General features: G+C 38.6%; 1 protein-coding gene across 1 annotated transcript in view; it reads right to left on the reverse strand.

Moving 5' to 3' along the window:
- Positions 1-19,322, reverse strand: part of LOC106068849 (uncharacterized) — a 29,435-nt gene extending 10,113 nt beyond the window's left edge. The window contains exons 1-6 of the mRNA XM_056014448.1: positions 19,158-19,322; positions 13,249-13,398; positions 10,027-10,203; positions 8,781-9,110; positions 5,434-5,544; positions 1,076-1,285 (exon numbers count right to left, since the gene is read on the reverse strand). Of these exons, the coding sequence (XP_055870423.1) occupies positions 1,076-1,285; positions 5,434-5,544; positions 8,781-9,110; positions 10,027-10,203; positions 13,249-13,327 (907 nt within the window). The 5' untranslated portion in view covers positions 13,328-13,398; positions 19,158-19,322. The remainder of the gene's footprint in view (positions 1-1,075; positions 1,286-5,433; positions 5,545-8,780; positions 9,111-10,026; positions 10,204-13,248; positions 13,399-19,157) is intronic.
- Between the last annotated feature and the right edge of the window lie 429 nt (positions 19,323-19,751).

The raw sequence follows: 19,751 nt of genomic DNA on the forward strand, positions 1-19,751 counted from the left end.
AGCAAGTCAGGGGCAGTCTCAAACAACCTGAAACACGGTAACCTCTTTTTCTCCGGGGGCACCGTGACACAAAGTTCGGTCAAAGCCGTGAGAAATATGAGCTATCTGGAGAGTGGCCTGTTCTGCATCGTGCTACAACAGCTTGCTCAGGCCTGGACAGCCTCCACCAAGGGAAAGTGTGGTCAGGGCAGGGGTCACAAAAATATCGTATGTGTAGTAGGTTAATAAATGTATCGGTACCTTAGTAAGAGAAGGAATGTGTTTTTACTGTACTGAAGTGAAGAAAGTGTCTGTAATGTGGCAAATAAAGAGTTTTTACTGTAATATGGCAAAAAGGATATTCATTGTAATATACCAATGAAGGGTCTTTACTGTAATGTGGCAAAGAAAGAGTCCCAAAGAAAGTGTATTTACTGTAACATGGCAAAAAAGGTTTTTACTGTAACATGTCAAAGAAAGTGTCTTTACTGTAATATGGCAAAGAAAGTGTTTTTACTGTAATATGACGAAATTCTAAATCCCAGCCCCCACCGAGATTCGAACCTAGGTTCGTAAGCCAATCGCTTTACCACTCTGCCACAGCGTCCCCATTATTGGATTGTAGACACTGTAAAGACACTTTAAAAAACATACCAGTGTAAGGATTCACTAAAGACACGTTCTTTGCCATGTTACAGTAAAGACACTTTCTGGAATGCCCTCAATGATAATGGACCTCATTCACCAATCGTAAACAAACAACATTTAGCCACGTGACAAAATTGATAAAACAATGACGTGACAGTTTTTATGGATTGCGTATTTTGTATAGAAGAGATAGAGAACCACGTGACTAAATGTTGTTTGTTTACAAATGGTGAAGGAGGTCCCTTCACATGTACAATGGAACTTTTACTGGTTTATTTTACACTGTGAACTTTTCAAATTTCAGCTTTTCAACACGAGCTTTGCAACTATTGAACTTTCAACCTTTGACCATTTCAACTTTGAACTTGGCAGCTTGAAATTTTCAACTTAAAAAAAAATATGAATCGTTTTGTGGTAAATAGATACGAGTCAAACACATTTCACTTACCTCCGTAAATGTTGAGGCTACAGATGGACATAAAGGAGGAGGCGGGGTTGCCGACTTCAGATATGAGAATTGTTTTAGCCCATAAACCGACCAATGCAATATCGATGGTGTGGGACTGAAACTGGGTCAAGTTGAGTGCTACTGTTTTGTTGTACTGCTGATAGCTATTTACATCGATGAATTGGAAAAGGATGGCATGAGTACCATTATCTGAAAATACGACATATATAAATCATCATCGTCTTTCCTATGCGTTCCTCGTGGAACATAGGGCCTCGGTCAAAACAGGCCACTCTCCGCGATCACATGCGAGATTATTAATGGCTTCCCAGCTGTTGGAAGACAACAGCCCCCCCGCTCCATCATAACTACGTCAAGTCGTCGCAAAGTGGGCGAGTTCTGTCAATCAAGGCTAGAACAGAGCGGTATAGAAACTCGTTCGTTCCTTACTCGGTCAGACTATATCAACGCCACTCGTTGATCAGAAAACATGTCAAGGATCAAGATGCCTGTGTGTAGTCGCTGAATGAACTCTTCTATGTTGTGTCTGTTCTATTTATGTGTATGTTTCTGTTGTGTTGTCTTTATATATGGAAAGAGTCCTTGTAATCACAACACATTTCCATTTGGATCAATAAAGCAGTCTTAGTCTTAATCTTAGTCTTAATCTTAGTACGGCTTTATCTAGTATACTTCGTTGCCACGATCTTTTTGTTCTTCCTCTACGTCAGGGGTTCTCAACCTGTGGATCTCGACCCTCAATGCCAGGGGTCGCCTAAGACCATCGAAAAAATGAATTGTTTTTATGTGTGTGTGTGCGGGGGGAGGGAGTCGCGGCAGAGTGGGGGATTGTAAAAAGGGGTCGCCGAGCTTAAAAGGTTGAGAACCGCTGCTCTACGTATTGCTTTTTAATTGGTCGAAGTAAAGTGGCGGGTCTTAGTTTGTGTATCACTAATCCAGTGGATTGGATTTACATCTATGTCAAACTTAGCTTTCAGGTTTCTCTCTTTCGCCACGAAAATAAACGTAGTTTTGCAAAAATGGGTTTACCCGTTAAGCCAATACATTCATATCTATTAAAAACGAAAGGAGCGCGAGATGAATAGGACATAAAGTACAATTAAAACGGGTTTACCCGATCTGTTAAATGAATGGGATTCCAAAGTACGTCAGGACTTCTAAATTCGTAGATATAAGAAACGAATTTATGTAAAAAATGCTTTTGAAACACAAATTTGAAGGTTTATTATATTAAATAATGAAATCAATAGACTATATTTCGTATTTTCATGCAACAAATAAAAAACTATCAGTTCAAAGTGTAGTTTTAAAAATTAGATCTAGATTCTTTCGATTTAAATATGGTAAACATGGCCTAGAAAAATCGATGAAATTTTAATACTTTCATAGAGTTGGTCAACTTTTTTTTTTTTGAGGTCTTAAGTTTGTTTTAGGTCTACAATATATACACTTCGGTATATATACATTCTTAAGAAGCTCAGTCATTCACAGTGGCGTAACTAAGGGAGGGGGATGGGGGGGAGAATTTTAAAATCCCCCCGGGCCCCCACCTAGGGGGGGCCCCCAAATGGGTGTCCGAAATTTATTTGTAAATACATAAATTAATATATTTGATTGACAAATAGTGTCAACGGGTGTCTTTTTTTAATTAACATTTATGGATTAAATTTATCACAAAGACTAAACCTAGATGTCTTTAAAATATTTTTGCCGCACAGATCAGTTTTTAAGGATGAGGAATGTAGTGTATTTTAAACTTTGTTGCCACGAATAAAACTGCATGATATACAGCGAATTCCAGGTATCTTGTTACCTTTACTAATAATAGATCTAAATGGCGAGTATTATATGGCTACACTAATTAACCTTGAAGCAAAATTTACAGAATCGAGTATAACTAAAAGTTATTCTTAACAATGCTAAAATTGTCCATTATTCGGGTTTGGCGTCTATAATTTCAGAATTAAACTTCACACTCGAGTTATAACCCCTTTATTCATCTTTCCTCAATCCAATGGAAACTCTCTTTTTTTATTTACATCTAATGATCTTATCCTTTTGCTTTCGCACAAAACATAAACAAAAAATAATGACGTAATATCATATAATATTAATACATCCTTCCTATTGAAGTTATTATCACACCCTTCCTTTTAAAGTTCTTAATAATGATATCTACTAGGAGGGCCGGCCCTAGCATTTGCGGGGCCCTATGCGAAACGGATCGCGCGGGGCCTAGTCTGGGTAGGGATAAGCATAATGTCAAAATTATTATTTTTTCAATTAGAAAATAGGCCTACTTTTGTCTTTTGCAATAAATTTTTATCAAATGAAAGCTCGCAGCCTCGCAATGCCACTTTTTATTTATTGGCACCCCAAAACGTCAATTTCGTCTATTCTTTAGGAGATTTGAATAAATTCAAAAAAAGTTCAGGACTTTATCGTATATTTTGCCTTTTCATGAGATTTCCTGGAGGCCCTGGAAAATCAGGAGGTCGCGAAAACCCTGTTATACGTTATAATGGTTTAATTTAATAATGTACACTTAGAATTAGCGCGGGGCCTATGAAAGCGCGGGGCCCACTGCGACCGCATAGGCTGCAGTGGCCTAAGACCGGCCCTGTCTACTAGGAACTTAAACAATTCGTTCACTTCTGGTTGTCTTGACTGGCACAACAAGTTCTCTAGACGTTGGTCTATAACTGTCTGTTTCGTTTGTTCCAAGAGTTTGCAGTTCATTGTCTTCATCGGTATCATAGTACCCAGAGATGTCTTCATCGAAATTCTTATGTAAAAAGCGTTGATTTCTTCTGTATGTTTTTCCATCGTTTGTCTTTATGATGTAAGATCTGGGTGCTGAATGTTTTTTTTTTTTATGACAACTGCTTTCTGCCATGTTTGACCTAGACGAACTCTCCGACAGAATAATCTTTAGGTAGTCTTGCTTTTGCATCGTATTTTACTTAGCTTTTCATCTGTCGTTCGTTGAGTAATGTCTCTGCATTTTCAGCTACCAATGGTTTCAATAGTTTGTGATCAGTTGGAATAATTCCCTGAGTCTTCTACTCGTCAGCAGTTGTGATGGTGAATACGGCAGTCCACTTATCGGAGTATTTCTATACTCGAGCATAACGAGATATGGATCTTTCCCACTTTTGTATACTCTGAATCCTTTTGCTTTCGCACAAAACATAAAAAACCAACAATGACGTAATGCCATATAATATTAGCACAGAATCTTCTTCATGCAGTGGAAAATTACAATTTTTTGCCTATCTTGAATTCTGGTCAAAGCTCCTGTGCCCAATTAATATAGTTCGGAAGAAACTACAAAAGTCTGGACTGCATATACGGGAAGCTGCTAAAGAAATTAGTACCCTTTCATGCTTTCTGCAAAATGATGAGAAACTGACAAAAACCCAATCCATCGAAAAAGCAAAAGAAGATAGTGAATACTATGGATTCCCTGTAATCAAAACAACCATATGAAAGAAAAGACTTGATGGGAAGTTGAGTTCTAATGTAGGACTGTCAATACAACTGCAATTCAAACGTGTTGCGACAGAAGTGCTGGACAGATTTCATATGGAGATGAAGGGCAGATTCCAAAGGCAGGAAAGAAAATGGATACCTTTGGGTTTCTTCTTGAACCAAGACACCTGTTAGAAGACACGCTTGTGACAAACTGTGCTACTTTTCCTGTTTGTATGATGAAATAAATGGAAAATCGCTATTTCAATGATGTCATTGATGCACGAGCACTTTTCATCAACAAACAGTAATACAATCACCAATAGACATATTGAGGAAACAGGCTTCATATGGGAATTACGTGTGCTCAGACTTTGCAACCTCCTCCGAATACCGCTAACTCAGGCCACTTCCATTACGTCATGTGAGAGATCATTCTCAAAGCTCAAGCTCATCAAAAAGTATCTCAGGAGCACAATGACGCAAGAAAGGCTTATCATGGTTTTAATGTCAGTGAAGTCACAAATACTAGAAAGTATCGATGTAGTTGATGTTATAGATGTCTTTGCTGCACAGAATGCAGGACGTGAAGCGATATCAATTGAGAGTTGTCACTTGTGCATTATTTAACTAATAAACAACGGTATTATTCATTAAAAGAGTCTTGATGATTACTTTTTGTTAAGTTTACTGATTTACTGAACCAATTTGATTTGAGGCTTATATATTTTTGCGTACATTATCTCATGTCATATGTCGAATGTCAAAATGCAAAGGGCCCCCAAAGAGGTCAATCCCCCCGGGCCCCCAAATCCCTAGTTACGCCCCTGGTCATTCATTTCCGTTGGCTCGGTCATTCCACTTACCTAAACTTAATACAGTGATTAAAAGACGGTACATTACGTACTCCACATTCAGAGTCACACTCAGTTTTTCATTTTTATCATTGCTTAAAAGTTTACACATAGAGAACAGATCTGAAACATACAAAAAACAACAACAACAAGGATTATACGAAATGTAATTGTATCGATTAGTTAAGATCAGTACTGTCATTAAATTTGTAATTGATCTAGACCGACAACTGCAAATCTGTGCGATTAGAAATATCTTTTACCAATTGTTTTCATTACAGTTTGCTCAATGTGCTATGAACTTATCACTTATCTAGACCAGTTTGGAAATGGAAAAGGGGGGGGGGTTGTGAAAGAGAGTTTTCAGGGTGAGTTTTAAATCGGTTTATCGAAATCATGACTCACGCCTCCTCAATCCGACAATCTAACCACTCTGCAAGGGAGCTGCTTAGGGTTTAGGGACTATAGAAGATTGTAAAGTTATTCATTCTTTGTTCCAACTTAGTTTAAAGCGGCGACCTATAGAGGGGACTAATTCAGCTTATACCATCACTTCAGTCAAGTACAATTTCCTCCCCTTGTTCGAGATACCAAACAAGATCATTAATTAATAGTTAATCAAATAACTGGATAATTTTTTTTCCGATTGATTTTAGTGTTGTCAGGTAAAAGAAATAATTATGTACATTTTTCAGCTTGATCCGAGATGTGGTGTCGGAGAAATAATGTGTACAAACTTTTCACCAGACAGACAGAGGGAGTTGATATAAACTTTGTACAAATATTTTACAAGAACGTTTAGTACCTTAAATCCTTAATTGGATGGCTGCCTGGTCGTGCGGTTTGCGCGCTGGACTGTCGTTCGGATTTATCGACGGTCGAGGGTTCAAACCCTGCCCGCTCCCATCCCCCCGTCGTCCTGCGGGAGGTTTGGACTAGGAAGTAAACTATCTTCAACTCTGAAGGAACATCCGAAACATGTAAAACATTTTACAAACAAACATCCCATCGGACTAATCAATATTTTTAACTGTGATGCGATTAGGAACGCATGTGTCATTTTTTACAGTGTTATAGCCTACTATTTTATCTTATGATCTATCTGCTTATTAGGCGCTTCCAGGCTTTTGTATTATGCAGATAAGTCAAACCGAATGTAACACTCAAATCACGAGCTTCAATAACACAGGCAAAAGGCCAACAGCAAGGGCGAAAAAAGTGATACCGAATGTCGAACAAGAAGTTTAACTCTTTCTCTTCTAACTGACGATACCAACGTTGATTCCACCAAATTGTGGTAAATAATTACGGAGAGAAAGAGTTAATAAAAGCGAAGGGAACTGTCGAATGTCGTTATGGCTACGTTCCTAAAACGCTCATTATCTCTGAAGTCGTCTGTTTACATCGGTCGATTTATCGCTATTCTTTTCAAAAACCTAGTCTAGTTTTTACTAGTCGAGTCATTGTGTCTAGGTCAAAACTTTTCCCCAATTAACGAAACAAATAACTTCTTCCTAATCGTGCCCTAACATTTTGTTATAGAATAAACGTAGGCGTCAACTTGCTTAAAAGAAATATATCTTCGTTTATGCAGTTAGATCTAGGATCTTGTAAGCAAAGAAAAAATGCGTATTAAAAGTAGATGTACATGCTTGACTAACCACGGCAGTCTGTATTTTCTCGCCTGACCACTCAACACACAAACACTTTCGCTTGGTTGTCTTGTCATGACCGACTACTCGTAGTCTCGACTAGCCTTACACTGACCAGCTTGTTCGAATCAGTCAGACACACGATCTATTTACTTCTTGGGAAAAGGAGAGGCTTAGATGAAAATGTTACTTTATTATCGAGTTGGTTATCCTAATGCTTTTAGATCTACCTATACATGTATATATATATCTGTACCATAGCTCTGGAATAGGCCGTCACTAAGACCAAGAGCCTGTATGAATGAAGCGATACGATTGGTTAAATCTAGTTTCCTTTTCAGTATAGTTGCTGGAAGTGACGTATGCCTAACCTAAAAACAAAATCTCAAAGTACCCTGGTTTTTGTTGTTTTTTTTTGAGATGTCAAGAATTTACTGTCTAGTTTATTAACTATGAATGTTTCTAAGCATTTAAATAAAAAATGGTAAAATTTTTACTATTACAACTTTTTAAGCAGAATTCAAATATGTCAATAACTCAAATTTGAAAAAAACATCGGAGTTTCCCATTAATTACACGTGAGATTTCTATAACATTTTATGCCTGAAGGATGTCGTCATTTGTTCAACAATGACTTTTGGTTGACATCCTGATATTACGGTGCTAGCTACTATATCAATGAACTCGATGCATACATTGTTAAAAATCGAAGCAGTGTTTATATCAATGCAGCTAGTATACAGCTGAAAGCAAGGTTTCACATCTACTTTTGATACAAAGTATGCAGTAACGTTTTGGTCTAAATATATAAAAAATATATATTTAGCCGAAATATTTTAAAATATATATGTATAGATCTATTTATCAATTCTGGACAACATGTTCCAATATTTGGCCACTAACACCTACTTTTAAAAAATTGTCAGTTATTCCAAAAGTGCTTTTTTTTTTTTTACTTGGGTGACATCCCCCCCCCCTAACTGGTGTCACCAGCTGCGGACCGCACCCCCCCCCCCGCATCCCCCTAATGACGCCACTATATATATATATATATAAATAAATATATATATATATATAGATAGATAGATAGATAGATAGATAGATAGATAGAAACAGATATAGATATAGATAGATAGATAGATAGATAGATAGATAGATAGATAGATAGATAGATAGATAGATAGATAGATAGATAGAAACAGATATAGATATAGATAGATAGATAGATAGATAGATAGATAGATAGATAGATAGATAGATAGATAGATAGATAGATAGATAGATAGATAGATAGAAACATATATAGATATAGATAGATAGATAGATAGATAGATAGATAGATAGATAGATAGATAGATAGATAGATAGATAGATAAATAGATAGATAGATAGATAGATAGATAGATAGATAGATAGAGAGAAACAGATATAGATATAGATAGATAGATAGATAGATAGATAGATAGATAGATAGATAGATAGATAGATAGATAGATAGATAGATAGAGAGAAACAGATATAGATATAGATAGATAGATAGATAGATAGATAGATAGATAGATAGAAGCTGACAGGGTTGAAGGATTCAAACGCCGAACAATCGAAATGACAGTCCGGAGGCTATCAAGCAGCCGTCTTGCATTAAAGTTTAAGTATCTAATAACGTAACTATGAAACAGAATGAAAAGGCAAGGGACTTAATCAAACCTCTTTTAGCGACATTTTTCATTGACGATATTTCCATTGTGTTGTTCCGGGTTGTATTTCCAAATGTTGAATTCTCCTCCGTAACCCCCAGGATCTGCCCTCCCGTGCTTTCTTCAAGTCGGGAGGTTTTTTTTGCGCCCGAGGAGGATCCGGGAAGCGGCGATGACGTCACCAGGGTCTTGATTTCGACTTCCCTTGGCGAGATCGTTTCGGTGCCAGGGGACCCTGACGACGTGGAGTCGGCGGTTGAGTTCGTGCGGCTGGTCGAAGCGGTTCTGTAAGAGACGGTGACGTATGGCACCTGGAAGTTGACCGACATCACCTTGCGAGCTGGATTAAGAGTTGAACACATAAATTAGGGATCTTCTTATTTAGTCTTGAGAGGCACCCTCCCCTCTCTACGCCTCTGCTTGTCATGGAACTAATTCTTCTATTTAACGTCAACTCTAGTTTCAGCTCTTATGTACAATCTCATTGGTTATATAGGTAAATTTATTCTTCTGTGGTTGTGTATGTTGACTATGGCACAGTTGAGAGTTATATGTTGGGAGATTATTGTTTTATTAAAGATTTTGGTTTTGTGAATAAATTAATTTATTTCAAAGAATCTTTCTCGAGTTAATTGCTTACATGTAGTGATCTGTACCTAGGAAAAGACTTTCAGTAAAATGCACTGTGACTACATTAAATAATCTGAAGTCCACTATGTGGGACTAGGTGGCTGAGTGGTGAATTGCTTGGCTTCTCGTACCCTGGTACCTGGAGTTCGAATCCCGGTGAATACTGAGAGTTTGCGATTATTTAGGAAGTCTCTGACTCCAGCTAACTCTAATCGCTATCCGATATAGGTTGTGAAAGTATAGCCGGTTGGACTGTGAGATGGACACATGATACCCCAGTTAATTAACTATTTGTAATAAATTATTTTGCTCGGTATCTCGAACAAGGGAAAGAAATTGTAATTGACTGATAAGGTGGTATAAGTTGAATTAGTCCTCTTTATTGTTTGTAGAAAGAAAAATGTATAAATAACTGTAAAACATATTTTCATAAGCTGGCGAATTGGTTAGCGTGTTGGCTTGAGGAGGCTGAGGAGGCCTTCGACTTCGACTTTAAGTCGTTAACTTTTATATTCTAAATAAATTTGAAAAGCGATCACACAGATACCCCCTTCTTCTTCCCCCCCCCCTGCTTCCGAACCCCTTTTCAACTGGTTCCAGACAAGTGATAGGACCACCAGACATACCTCCGCTGATGTAGATGCTACAGATCCTGGCGGCGGTGAGCCACCATATGGTAAGCTTGTTTACCGCGTTGTCCACTTTGCAGAAGATGTCCCACTCGCTCGGGTATCGGATGAACACCCGGTACTGACTGCAGCTGACGGTTGAAGTGAACTCAATGATGATTAGATCAATTACAGCTGCAAAAAAAAGATCTGTCCATTGACTGGATCTATCTATTGACTGGATCTATCTATTAATTGGGTCTATTGACTGGATCTATCTATTTACTGGATCTATCCATTAATTGGGTCTATTGACTGGATGTATCTATTGACTGGACATATCCATTGACTGGATCTATCTATTGACTGGATCTATCTATTGACTGGATCTACCCATTGACTGGATCTATCTATTGACTGGATCTATCTATTGACTGGATCTATCTATTGACTGGATCTATCTATTGACTGGATCTATCTATTGACTGGATCTATCTATTGACTGGATCTATCTATTGACTGGATCTATCTATTGTCTGGATCTCCCTTTTGACTGGATCTATCTATTGACTGGATCTATCTATTGACTGGATCTACCTATTGACTGGATCTACCTATTGACTGGATCTATCTATTGACTGGATCTATCTATTGACTGGATCTACCTATTGACTGGATCTATCTATTGACTGGATCTATCTATTGACTGGATATACCTATTGACTGGATCTATCTATTGACTGGATCTATCTATTGACTGGATCTATCTATTGACTGGATCTACCTATTGACTGGATCTATCTATTGACTGGATCTACCTATTGACTGGATCTACCTATTGACTGGATCTATCTATTGACTGGATCTATCTATTGACTGGATCTACCTATTGACTGGATCTATCTATTGACTGGATCTATCTATTGACTGGATATACCTATTGACTGGATCTATCTATTGACTGGATCTACCAATTGACTGGATCTATCTATTGACTGGATCTATCTATTGACTGGATCTATCTATTGACTGGATCTACCAATTGACTGGATCTATCTATTGACTGGATCTACCTATTGACTGGATCTATCTATTGACTGGATCTATCTATTGACTGGATCTACCTATTGACTGGATCTATCTATTGTCTGGATCTATCTATTGACTGGATCTATCTATTGACTGGATCTACTTATTGACTGGATCTATCTATTGACTGGATCTATCTATTGACTGGATCTATCTATAGACTGGATCTATCTAGTGACTGGATCTATCTATTGACTGGATCTATCTATTGACTGGATCTATCCATTGACTGGATCTATCTATTGACTGGATCTATCTATTGACTGGATCTACCTATTGACTGGATCTATCTATTGACTGGATCTACCCATTGACTGGATCTACCTATTGACTGGATCTACCTATTTACTGGATCTATCTATTGACTGGATCTATCTATTGACTGGATCTACCTATTGACTGGATCTATCTATTGACTGGATCTATCTATTGACTGGATCTACCTATTGACTGGATCTATCCATTGACTGGATCTATCTATTGACTGGATCTACCTATTGACTGGATCTATCTATTGACTGGATCTACCTATATACTGGATCTATCTATTGACTGGATCTACCTATTTACTGGATCTATCTATTGACTGGATCTACCTATTGACTGGATCTATCTATTGACTGGATCTACCTATTGACTGGATCTACCTATTGACTGGATCTACCTATTGACTGGATCTATCTATTGACTGGATCTACCTATTGACTGGATCTATCTATTGACTGGATCTATCTATTGACTGGATCTATCTATTGACTGGATCTAACTATTGACTGGATCTACCTATTGACTGGATCTATCTATTGACTGGATCTACCTATTGACTGGATCTATCTATTGACTGGATCTATCTATTGACTGGATCTATCTAGTGACTGGATCTATCTATTGACTGGATCTATCTAGTGACTGGATCTATCTATTGACTGGATCTACCTATTGACTAAGTCTATCCATTGACTAAATCTATCCATTGACTAAGTCTACCCATTGACTAAGTCTATCCATTGACTAAATCTATCCATTGACTAAGTCTAGCCATTGACTAAGTCTATCCATTGACTAAGTCTACCCATTGACTAAGTCTACCCATTGACTAAGTCTATCCATTGACTAAGTCTACCCATTGACTAAGTCTATCCATTGACTAAGTCTACCCATTGACTAAGTCTATCCATTGACTGAATATATCTGTATATAACTGTCTGTATATTCACTTTGTACAGGACTAACTATTACATTTCTTGTAACATTATTAGTTGATTTCCAGAACTGATAACTTCAGAAACGGTCTTATATTCACCAACTGACTTAACTTCACCAACTGACTTAACTTCACCAACTGACTTAACTTCACCAACTGACTTAACTTCACCAACTGACTTAACTCACCAACTGACTTAACTTCACCAACTGACTTAACTTCACCAACTGACTTAACTTCACCAACTGACTTAACTTCACCAACTGACTCAACTTCACCAACTGACTTAACTTCACCAACTTACTTAACTTCACCAACTGACTTAACTTCACCAACTGACTTAACTTCAACTGACTTATCTTATCTTATATAATACAGACGTTACTTCAAAAAAGGAGATGATTACGTCCTACGCGTCATGCATTTAGTCATTCATATTAACCAATGACCTAAATTCTGCTAAGTCACTGGTTTTCATGGCTAGCTCAGGCAACCCATTCCATGCTCTAATAGCACTAGGGAAGAAGGAGTACTTGTACAAATTTGTCCTAGCATATGGGACGAGGAATGTTTTTCTGGGTATTTTATTAAATTTTGTTTTTGTATTTGAAGATTATGGTTCAGTATTTTATGTATAGTTGCTACTTTACTTTTTGTGTCTTCTGTCCAGAAGGCTTTCTAAATTTAGTGATTCTACTAAAGGTGTTACTCTGGTTAAGTGTGAATATTCGTTTGTCATGAATCTCACTGCTCTATTTTGTGTCTGTTCCAGTTTCTTAATGTTTTCTTGTGTTAACTCCAACAACTGACTTAACTCTCAATCTCTCTCTTCCAGTCATGCCTATTTTATATGTTCACTATTTTACCTGTAACATATACACTATTGGGAGTACTCACAGGTACATATATAAGATCACATAAAAAACGGCATTCTAGTGACCACATACCTGGTGTTTTGGAAATGAATCGGAGGAAAGCGATTGAGTAGTAATTGTCCAGTTCCACGAAGGTCATGGTGTTGTTCATTAACAGACAAGTGGTGTCGCTTTGATCAAAGAGTGTTGGATGAGAAGTTTTAGCTTTGAAACCTAGATCAACTAAAAGAGAAAATATTCAGATTTTGAAAACCTAAACAAAGTACCATTTGTTTTTATTTTTGACATTGAGAAAATCCAAATATTGAAGTGGCAAACGAAAATGACACACAGAAAGCTAAGAGATATCAGAGGGCAGTACTCGAACTTGGGACATCGTGGCACCAAGTCGGAACTCAAGCATCACGCCCAAAACCTGTTTGTCGTGGCGTCAGTAACAGTACGAACTGTTTTCCTTTATTTCTCCACAAGAGATAGAAGCATATGAGCACTGGCCTGGGATAGTTTGAAAAAAATCAACAATTCAATCATCTAAGGATTCAAACGTTAAATTCCAAACCGTAGCTTTTTATCTGTACCAATATTGTCGATATCAAAATATATTGCTTTTACAAGATTTTAAAGAATCTAATTACATAATTGTAATGCATGATATGTGCTGCAGTCTTGATTAAAGGGAGGACACTGATAAAAATCTTGAAAAACCCATAATTCATGGATTATGTGCCTTTCTGGTTAGCAATGCTAAATACAATAAAGCTCTAAAGAAGACTTAAGTCTTTAGTAGACGTCCACCGCAGCACTTGCAAAACTCAAAACAATATGGAAAGACAAAGGCACAGACCTGAACTCTAAAATCAGACTGATGCGCTCCTTGGTCCTGGCAACATTATTATACACTTGCTTATCTTGGACGCTTACTGCAGATCTAGAAAGGAGGATCCTAGCATTGCAATCGGGGGAAGGTTTGGTTTGGTTTTGGTTTTAGGCACATCGGCACAGTTTTAGGTCATGTCGTGCCTGCATTCCCTTAAGGACTACTCTCTCTACTCTCTAGGTATCACAAACATAAAAAGCATGACAAACGAAGAGTTAGATACATGATTAGTACAGCGACTGGGCCCCACGATAACCTGATAGCTACTGTCAAAAAAGCGCATACTAAAACTGTATGACAATTATAAAAGGTCTCGCAAAGACCTTCCTTCAGGGAACAGTACCAGAAAAAAAGGAGATGAGGCAGACAGAGAAAGTGATGGCAAGACAACATTATAGAATGGACTGGCCTTCCATTGGAAAAGATTATATGTAGGCAAAAGACTGAGAGGACTGGAGAAAGACGGTCAACAGATCCTGTGTGGTGCCCCAACGCCACTGCATATAAGCCTACAATATAACTCATACGCAAGGCATGTGAAGATCATACATTCATAAACCACCTAACAGACTCAAGGATATGTGAAGGTGATATATTTGATATTCTTGGTTTTTGGCACATCGGCACACTTTAGGCCATGTCGTGCACAGCCGTGCCCATATCCCTCAAGGATTATTCCCCCTTTCATATCGCAAGAGATAAATTGTATACAGTTAAGTCATTAAAAACAATGTTAATTCACAGTTTATATGCAAAATAATTGTAAAAATTTATTAATTTAATAAAAATCTGTTGTAAATATTATTTTGTTATAAACCTGGTGGTGGCACAGATGGGGGTAGTGGTGTGTGTGTAGTAGTCAGCCGACGCAAATCGCCACAGGCCAGCGCTAGACGAGCGGTCAACCGTGACGAGTTACCACGGTCAGCCGAGACGAATTTCAACATGACGGTTCGGGAAGGATCGGCGTCGTGAACAGAGCTCAGGAGCGTCACGAGGGATGTAGTCATGTGACAAAACTAGAAACGTCGAGCGACGTTCCGCCCGGTTCTAGAAGGCCAGTAAGGACCCTATATAAAGAGCGGAGGTGTCGCAGTCAAGATGGTTGAGAAGCCCGGTTCACTACAGTCCGGTTCAATACAGTCCGGTTCAATACAGTCCGGTCGACTACAGCACAGTTCAGTGTGGTTCAGCGTCGTGGTTCTGTACGAAGCATTACGACGGTTCAGTGCGGAGTACTATCAAGTACAGTTGAGACGAACGGCGTCTTGATCTTGATCTGTGATCGAGTCCGATACAACGAGCCCAGTGTGTGAAGTCAGTCCTGAAATGTTGAACCCAGTGCAAGCCCGGAACGAGACGGAGAGGCCAGTGCAAGAGCTGAAACGGCGGTACGGTTGATACGGAGAGATAATTGTACAGCCTGTGTTACGTGTTGCCAATTGTACAGTATTGGCTGTTATTTATTGGACATTAAACTGTTACGTTGCTTTGGAGCCCTGAGTTGTTAAGTTCTTTAAGTTGGTGTCGTGTGGTGCAGTTTTCAGAGAACCTAGATAGTGAGATTCGTAACAATATATTCACAAGTCATTGTCCTATCACAAATCAAATTTTTGTAGTCAGCCCCACCGGCCGGATAAAGCCCAGTTTTTTTTCCAAGGTCGACAATATCAATCAGTGAAGGTGAAACAGCATGTATTTCTAAATGTATGAAAACGCTTGGCTCCGGGCTCATGTTTATTACAGTGTACTTGTAGCCATTAACAGTCTAAGTAGATGGCTGTCTGGTCGTGCGGTTTGCGCGCTGGACTGTCGTTCGGATTTATCGATGGTCCCGTGTTCAAACTCTGCCCGCTCCCATCCCCCGTCGTCCTGCGGGAGGTTTGGACTAGGAAGTAAACTATCTTCAGCTCTGAAGGAACATCCGAAACATGTAAAACATTTTACAAAAACACAATTAGTAGTTGTTAGCTTTTATTATTATTTTTATTTGTCGCCATTGGTAAAGGTTTGAGAACTGCTAGTGTGTCATGTTGACCGTTTCAGCTACTTTTGGGGACTTAGTGGAAACATTAAGGGGGGAAAAGTTGGGAGGAAAAGGTGGAAGAATGCGGAGGGAGTGTCAATGATTAATACAACAGCCGATATTTAGGTCATCTGTTGCGTTTTATTTAAAAGTATGAATGAATTAATATGAATGAAAAGTTATGAAGAGAGTCGCAAGTATAAAGGGGGGGGGGGGGAGGGGGGAGGCATGGTTTTGTGTGTAGTGGTAGAAGCTTGCTTTGATCCCTGGTGACGACAGGTTCGAGCCCCCCAAAAAAACTGAGTCCAGATTCAAAGTGATATGTGAAGTAAAAAAAAGGGGGGGGGTGGAAGAGTGGTAGACACACTTCTGTATTGTACTATCTATCAGGGGGCGGACTGGCTATGTGGGCATTTAAGCATATGCCCGGTGGACCGGTACCTAAATTGGCCGGTAGGCCACCGAAAGGGCCGCATGGAATGCCACTATGACACGTATCAAATTGTTAAAGGTTTTGTAATAGTCCCTTCTAAAAGTGACCCTTTGAGCGTCGTTTAAAGAAATCTTTCCGAAATAATGTAAGAGCTTACATCCGTCGACAGTGCTTCTAGTAGGCCCCGTCCCTTTAAGGCCGACACGTTTAGCGATTAAAAAGCAACATATGGCCTACATTTCTTATAAAGATATTGAGCATGTTACAGTTATCGGTAAATTATCATACTTAACAATGATTTTGAGGATAGATAGACATAGAAGTGGATGCCCATCATATTATATACAGATTTTTGGGCCGGATTGTATAGAAGTGCCGGAGTCGAGTCCGCCCCTGCTAGCAATGTCTAGCATAGTAAGTAAAAGACTTTGTTTATTCTCTAAAGCAGGGGTCCTCAACCTGTGGATCGCGACCCCCTTGGGGGTCGATTGACAATTTGCGAGGGGTCGCCTAAGACCATCGAAAATATGGATTGTTCTTGTCTATTCTTCTATTGCTGAGTGTGTGTGTGTGTGTGTTAGGGGGTCGCGGCAGAGTGGTGGATTGTAAAAAGGGATCGCCGAGCATAAAAGGTTGAGAACCGCTGCTCTAAAGAATGTCTTGTGACAAAAAGAAGGAATAATAAGGGAAGTAACTTGTTTTTTTTTTGTCAAGAAGAGTTAGTCCCCTTTTATACACCATTTAAGTCTCAGTTGACAGTATTCAATGGCTACTTACTCTTGAGTCTTTGGGCTGACCAGTGTACATTATTTTGAACTGAATCTATGTCATGTTTATATAACTCTTTTGTCGTTGCTCTGTCTGTGTTACTCAAGAGGAGTGTGCCACTGTTATGGGAATGTGTCTTTCGATAGCGAGTTCATTAGACTTTATTTATTTGATAAGTTGGTTTATGTAAACATTCTATGTCTACTTAGTCTCTTATCCTCTCCTGTATGTGTGTTTTTTTTTCGGTAAAGACCAGATGAGGGTCGAATAGTTTAAAAGACAAACTTTTGTTTTGAAACGAGACAGTAGTGTGTCTCAGGGATGACGGCAGGGGCGGACTGGCTATATGGGCATTTGGGCAAATGCCCGGTGGGCCGGTACCCAAATGGGCCGGTAGGGCCACCGAAATGGCCTGATCGAAGTCACTATGGCACATATCAAGTTGTTAAAGGTTTTATAATATACTTATTATGTTGTTATTATTATTTTTATAAAAGGCCCTCTAAGCGTCGTGTTTAAACAAAAAAGTCTTTCACAGACATTACAGTGTAATACTCTTTTAATCGAACACATTTTCCGAAAATTAAATGTAGAATGTAGACAGTGCTACTAGTAGGCTTCATCTTTTTAGGGCCTACATAATTGCTGATTTAAAAAGACGCTATATTGCTTATTAAGATATAGAGTTCACTGTATGCATGCATATCGATACACTATCAAACTTAATAATGATTTTTAAGGACCGATACACCTAGACATGGATGCCCATCACATGATAGAGAACTTGTGGGCCGAATTTTAAAGAAATGCCCGGGCCGATTTTGACACTCAGTCCGCCCCTGAATGACGGTCATTTGAATGTTATGACCTGTATCTTTCCTACTATGTTATTGTAAGCCATCGTTTTGTTATTGAGATGAGACAGTAGCGTGCCTCTGTGATGGCGGTTCTTTGATTGTTTTGCACTGACCCTGTCCTACTATTTTGATTTGTTTCATTTTTGTTTGTTTGCCTTTATTTCCGTTTTTTTTAAATAATCTTTTTTTGTTTGTTTCTAAATAAACTCATTATTAGTTGCAACTGAAATCTTATTATTATTACTTGTATGTCTCAGCAAGTTGTATATCTAGAGGCTATAATTAATAGCATAGGTAGTATAATTTGGGACCTCGAAGTCATCACCATCACCATCAAACTCCATTAGAGTGAGGGCTTGAGAGGCTCAAATCCTCTCTTGCAAAAGCCCTGGACAGAAACCCTGCTGTCTTGCGTAGTGCATACATGTCACCATACAGGTCGAGAATTTTTGGTTTCCCAGACCTGTCGAGACGGAGATCAGCAAGTCTGGGGCAGTCAAACAGAATGTGAGGCACGGTTTCCTCTTCTTCCCCGCAGCCGGAGGGGGGGGGACCTCGAAGTACCACTGGACAAACTTACCAGTCACTGGGTTTGAGTTGAGTTTTGAGTTTAGGCACATCGGCACAATTTAGGCCATGTCGTGCCCGTAATCCTTTAAGGATCACTCTCCCCTTTACATAACAAGGGCTAACTTCTATACAGTTAAATTATTTAAAAAAAAAGGTCTATTCACAGTTAAAATAGTAAAGGTAGTAAAAATGTAATAATTTTGGTAAAAATATTATTTGTTCACAGTTCAAAAATCAGATCTTCGTAGACAACCCTACCTCCCGGACAAAGCCCAGTACCTTCCCAGGGTCGACATTGTCGAAGTATTTTCAAGGTGTGTGTTCTAAAAAATGTCTCCCAGTCACTGGTCTTATGGCCTAATCATAGTACAAGATCACAGCTCTGATAATAGCAACTCAGTGAAACGAATGTAAATTAAATTAAAGAAGAAATTTAACGAGAATACTAACTGTATTGACACAGATACCCAAAGAAACCAGGCTTGCAATTAACGTCAGGTCGACACTCTCCCGTTTCAGTGCACAAATTCTGATTGCAAAGACACTCATTAATACAGTTTGGTCCAAATTGTCCCGTGGGGCACTGCGCTTTAGTAAAAAACAAAAACAAAAAAAACAAAAACGAAACATTTCAAGAGTTTACTTGCCTCTTATAAACATAAGGCACTTGCAAATGCGATCAGAGTTTAAATAATTATATGCAAGTAGGTCAGTTCATAGTTCAGTATCTCAAGTCTCCACCAATGAGAAGGTAGGTAACTGTTTTCTTCTTCATTGTAATTTGTATATGATCTAGTATTCAATAAGTTGAAGGTCTAAAATTCATAAGTTTTAACTCTTTCTCTCCGTAATTATTTACCACATTCTGGTGGAATCAACGCTGGTATCGTCATTTAGGAGAGAAAGAGTTAACTCTCACTTCAATACGTTTTAGCTCTTACGACAATAAGTTTTAGCTCTCACGGCAATAATTTTTAGCTCTGATGTCAATATGTTTTAGCTCTTACGTCAATAAGTTTAGGCTCTGATGTCACTAAGTTTTAG

The sequence above is a fragment of the Biomphalaria glabrata genome, chromosome 16 (genome assembly GCF_947242115.1).
Source record: "Biomphalaria glabrata chromosome 16, xgBioGlab47.1, whole genome shotgun sequence".
Lineage (NCBI taxonomy): Eukaryota > Metazoa > Mollusca > Gastropoda > Planorbidae > Biomphalaria > Biomphalaria glabrata.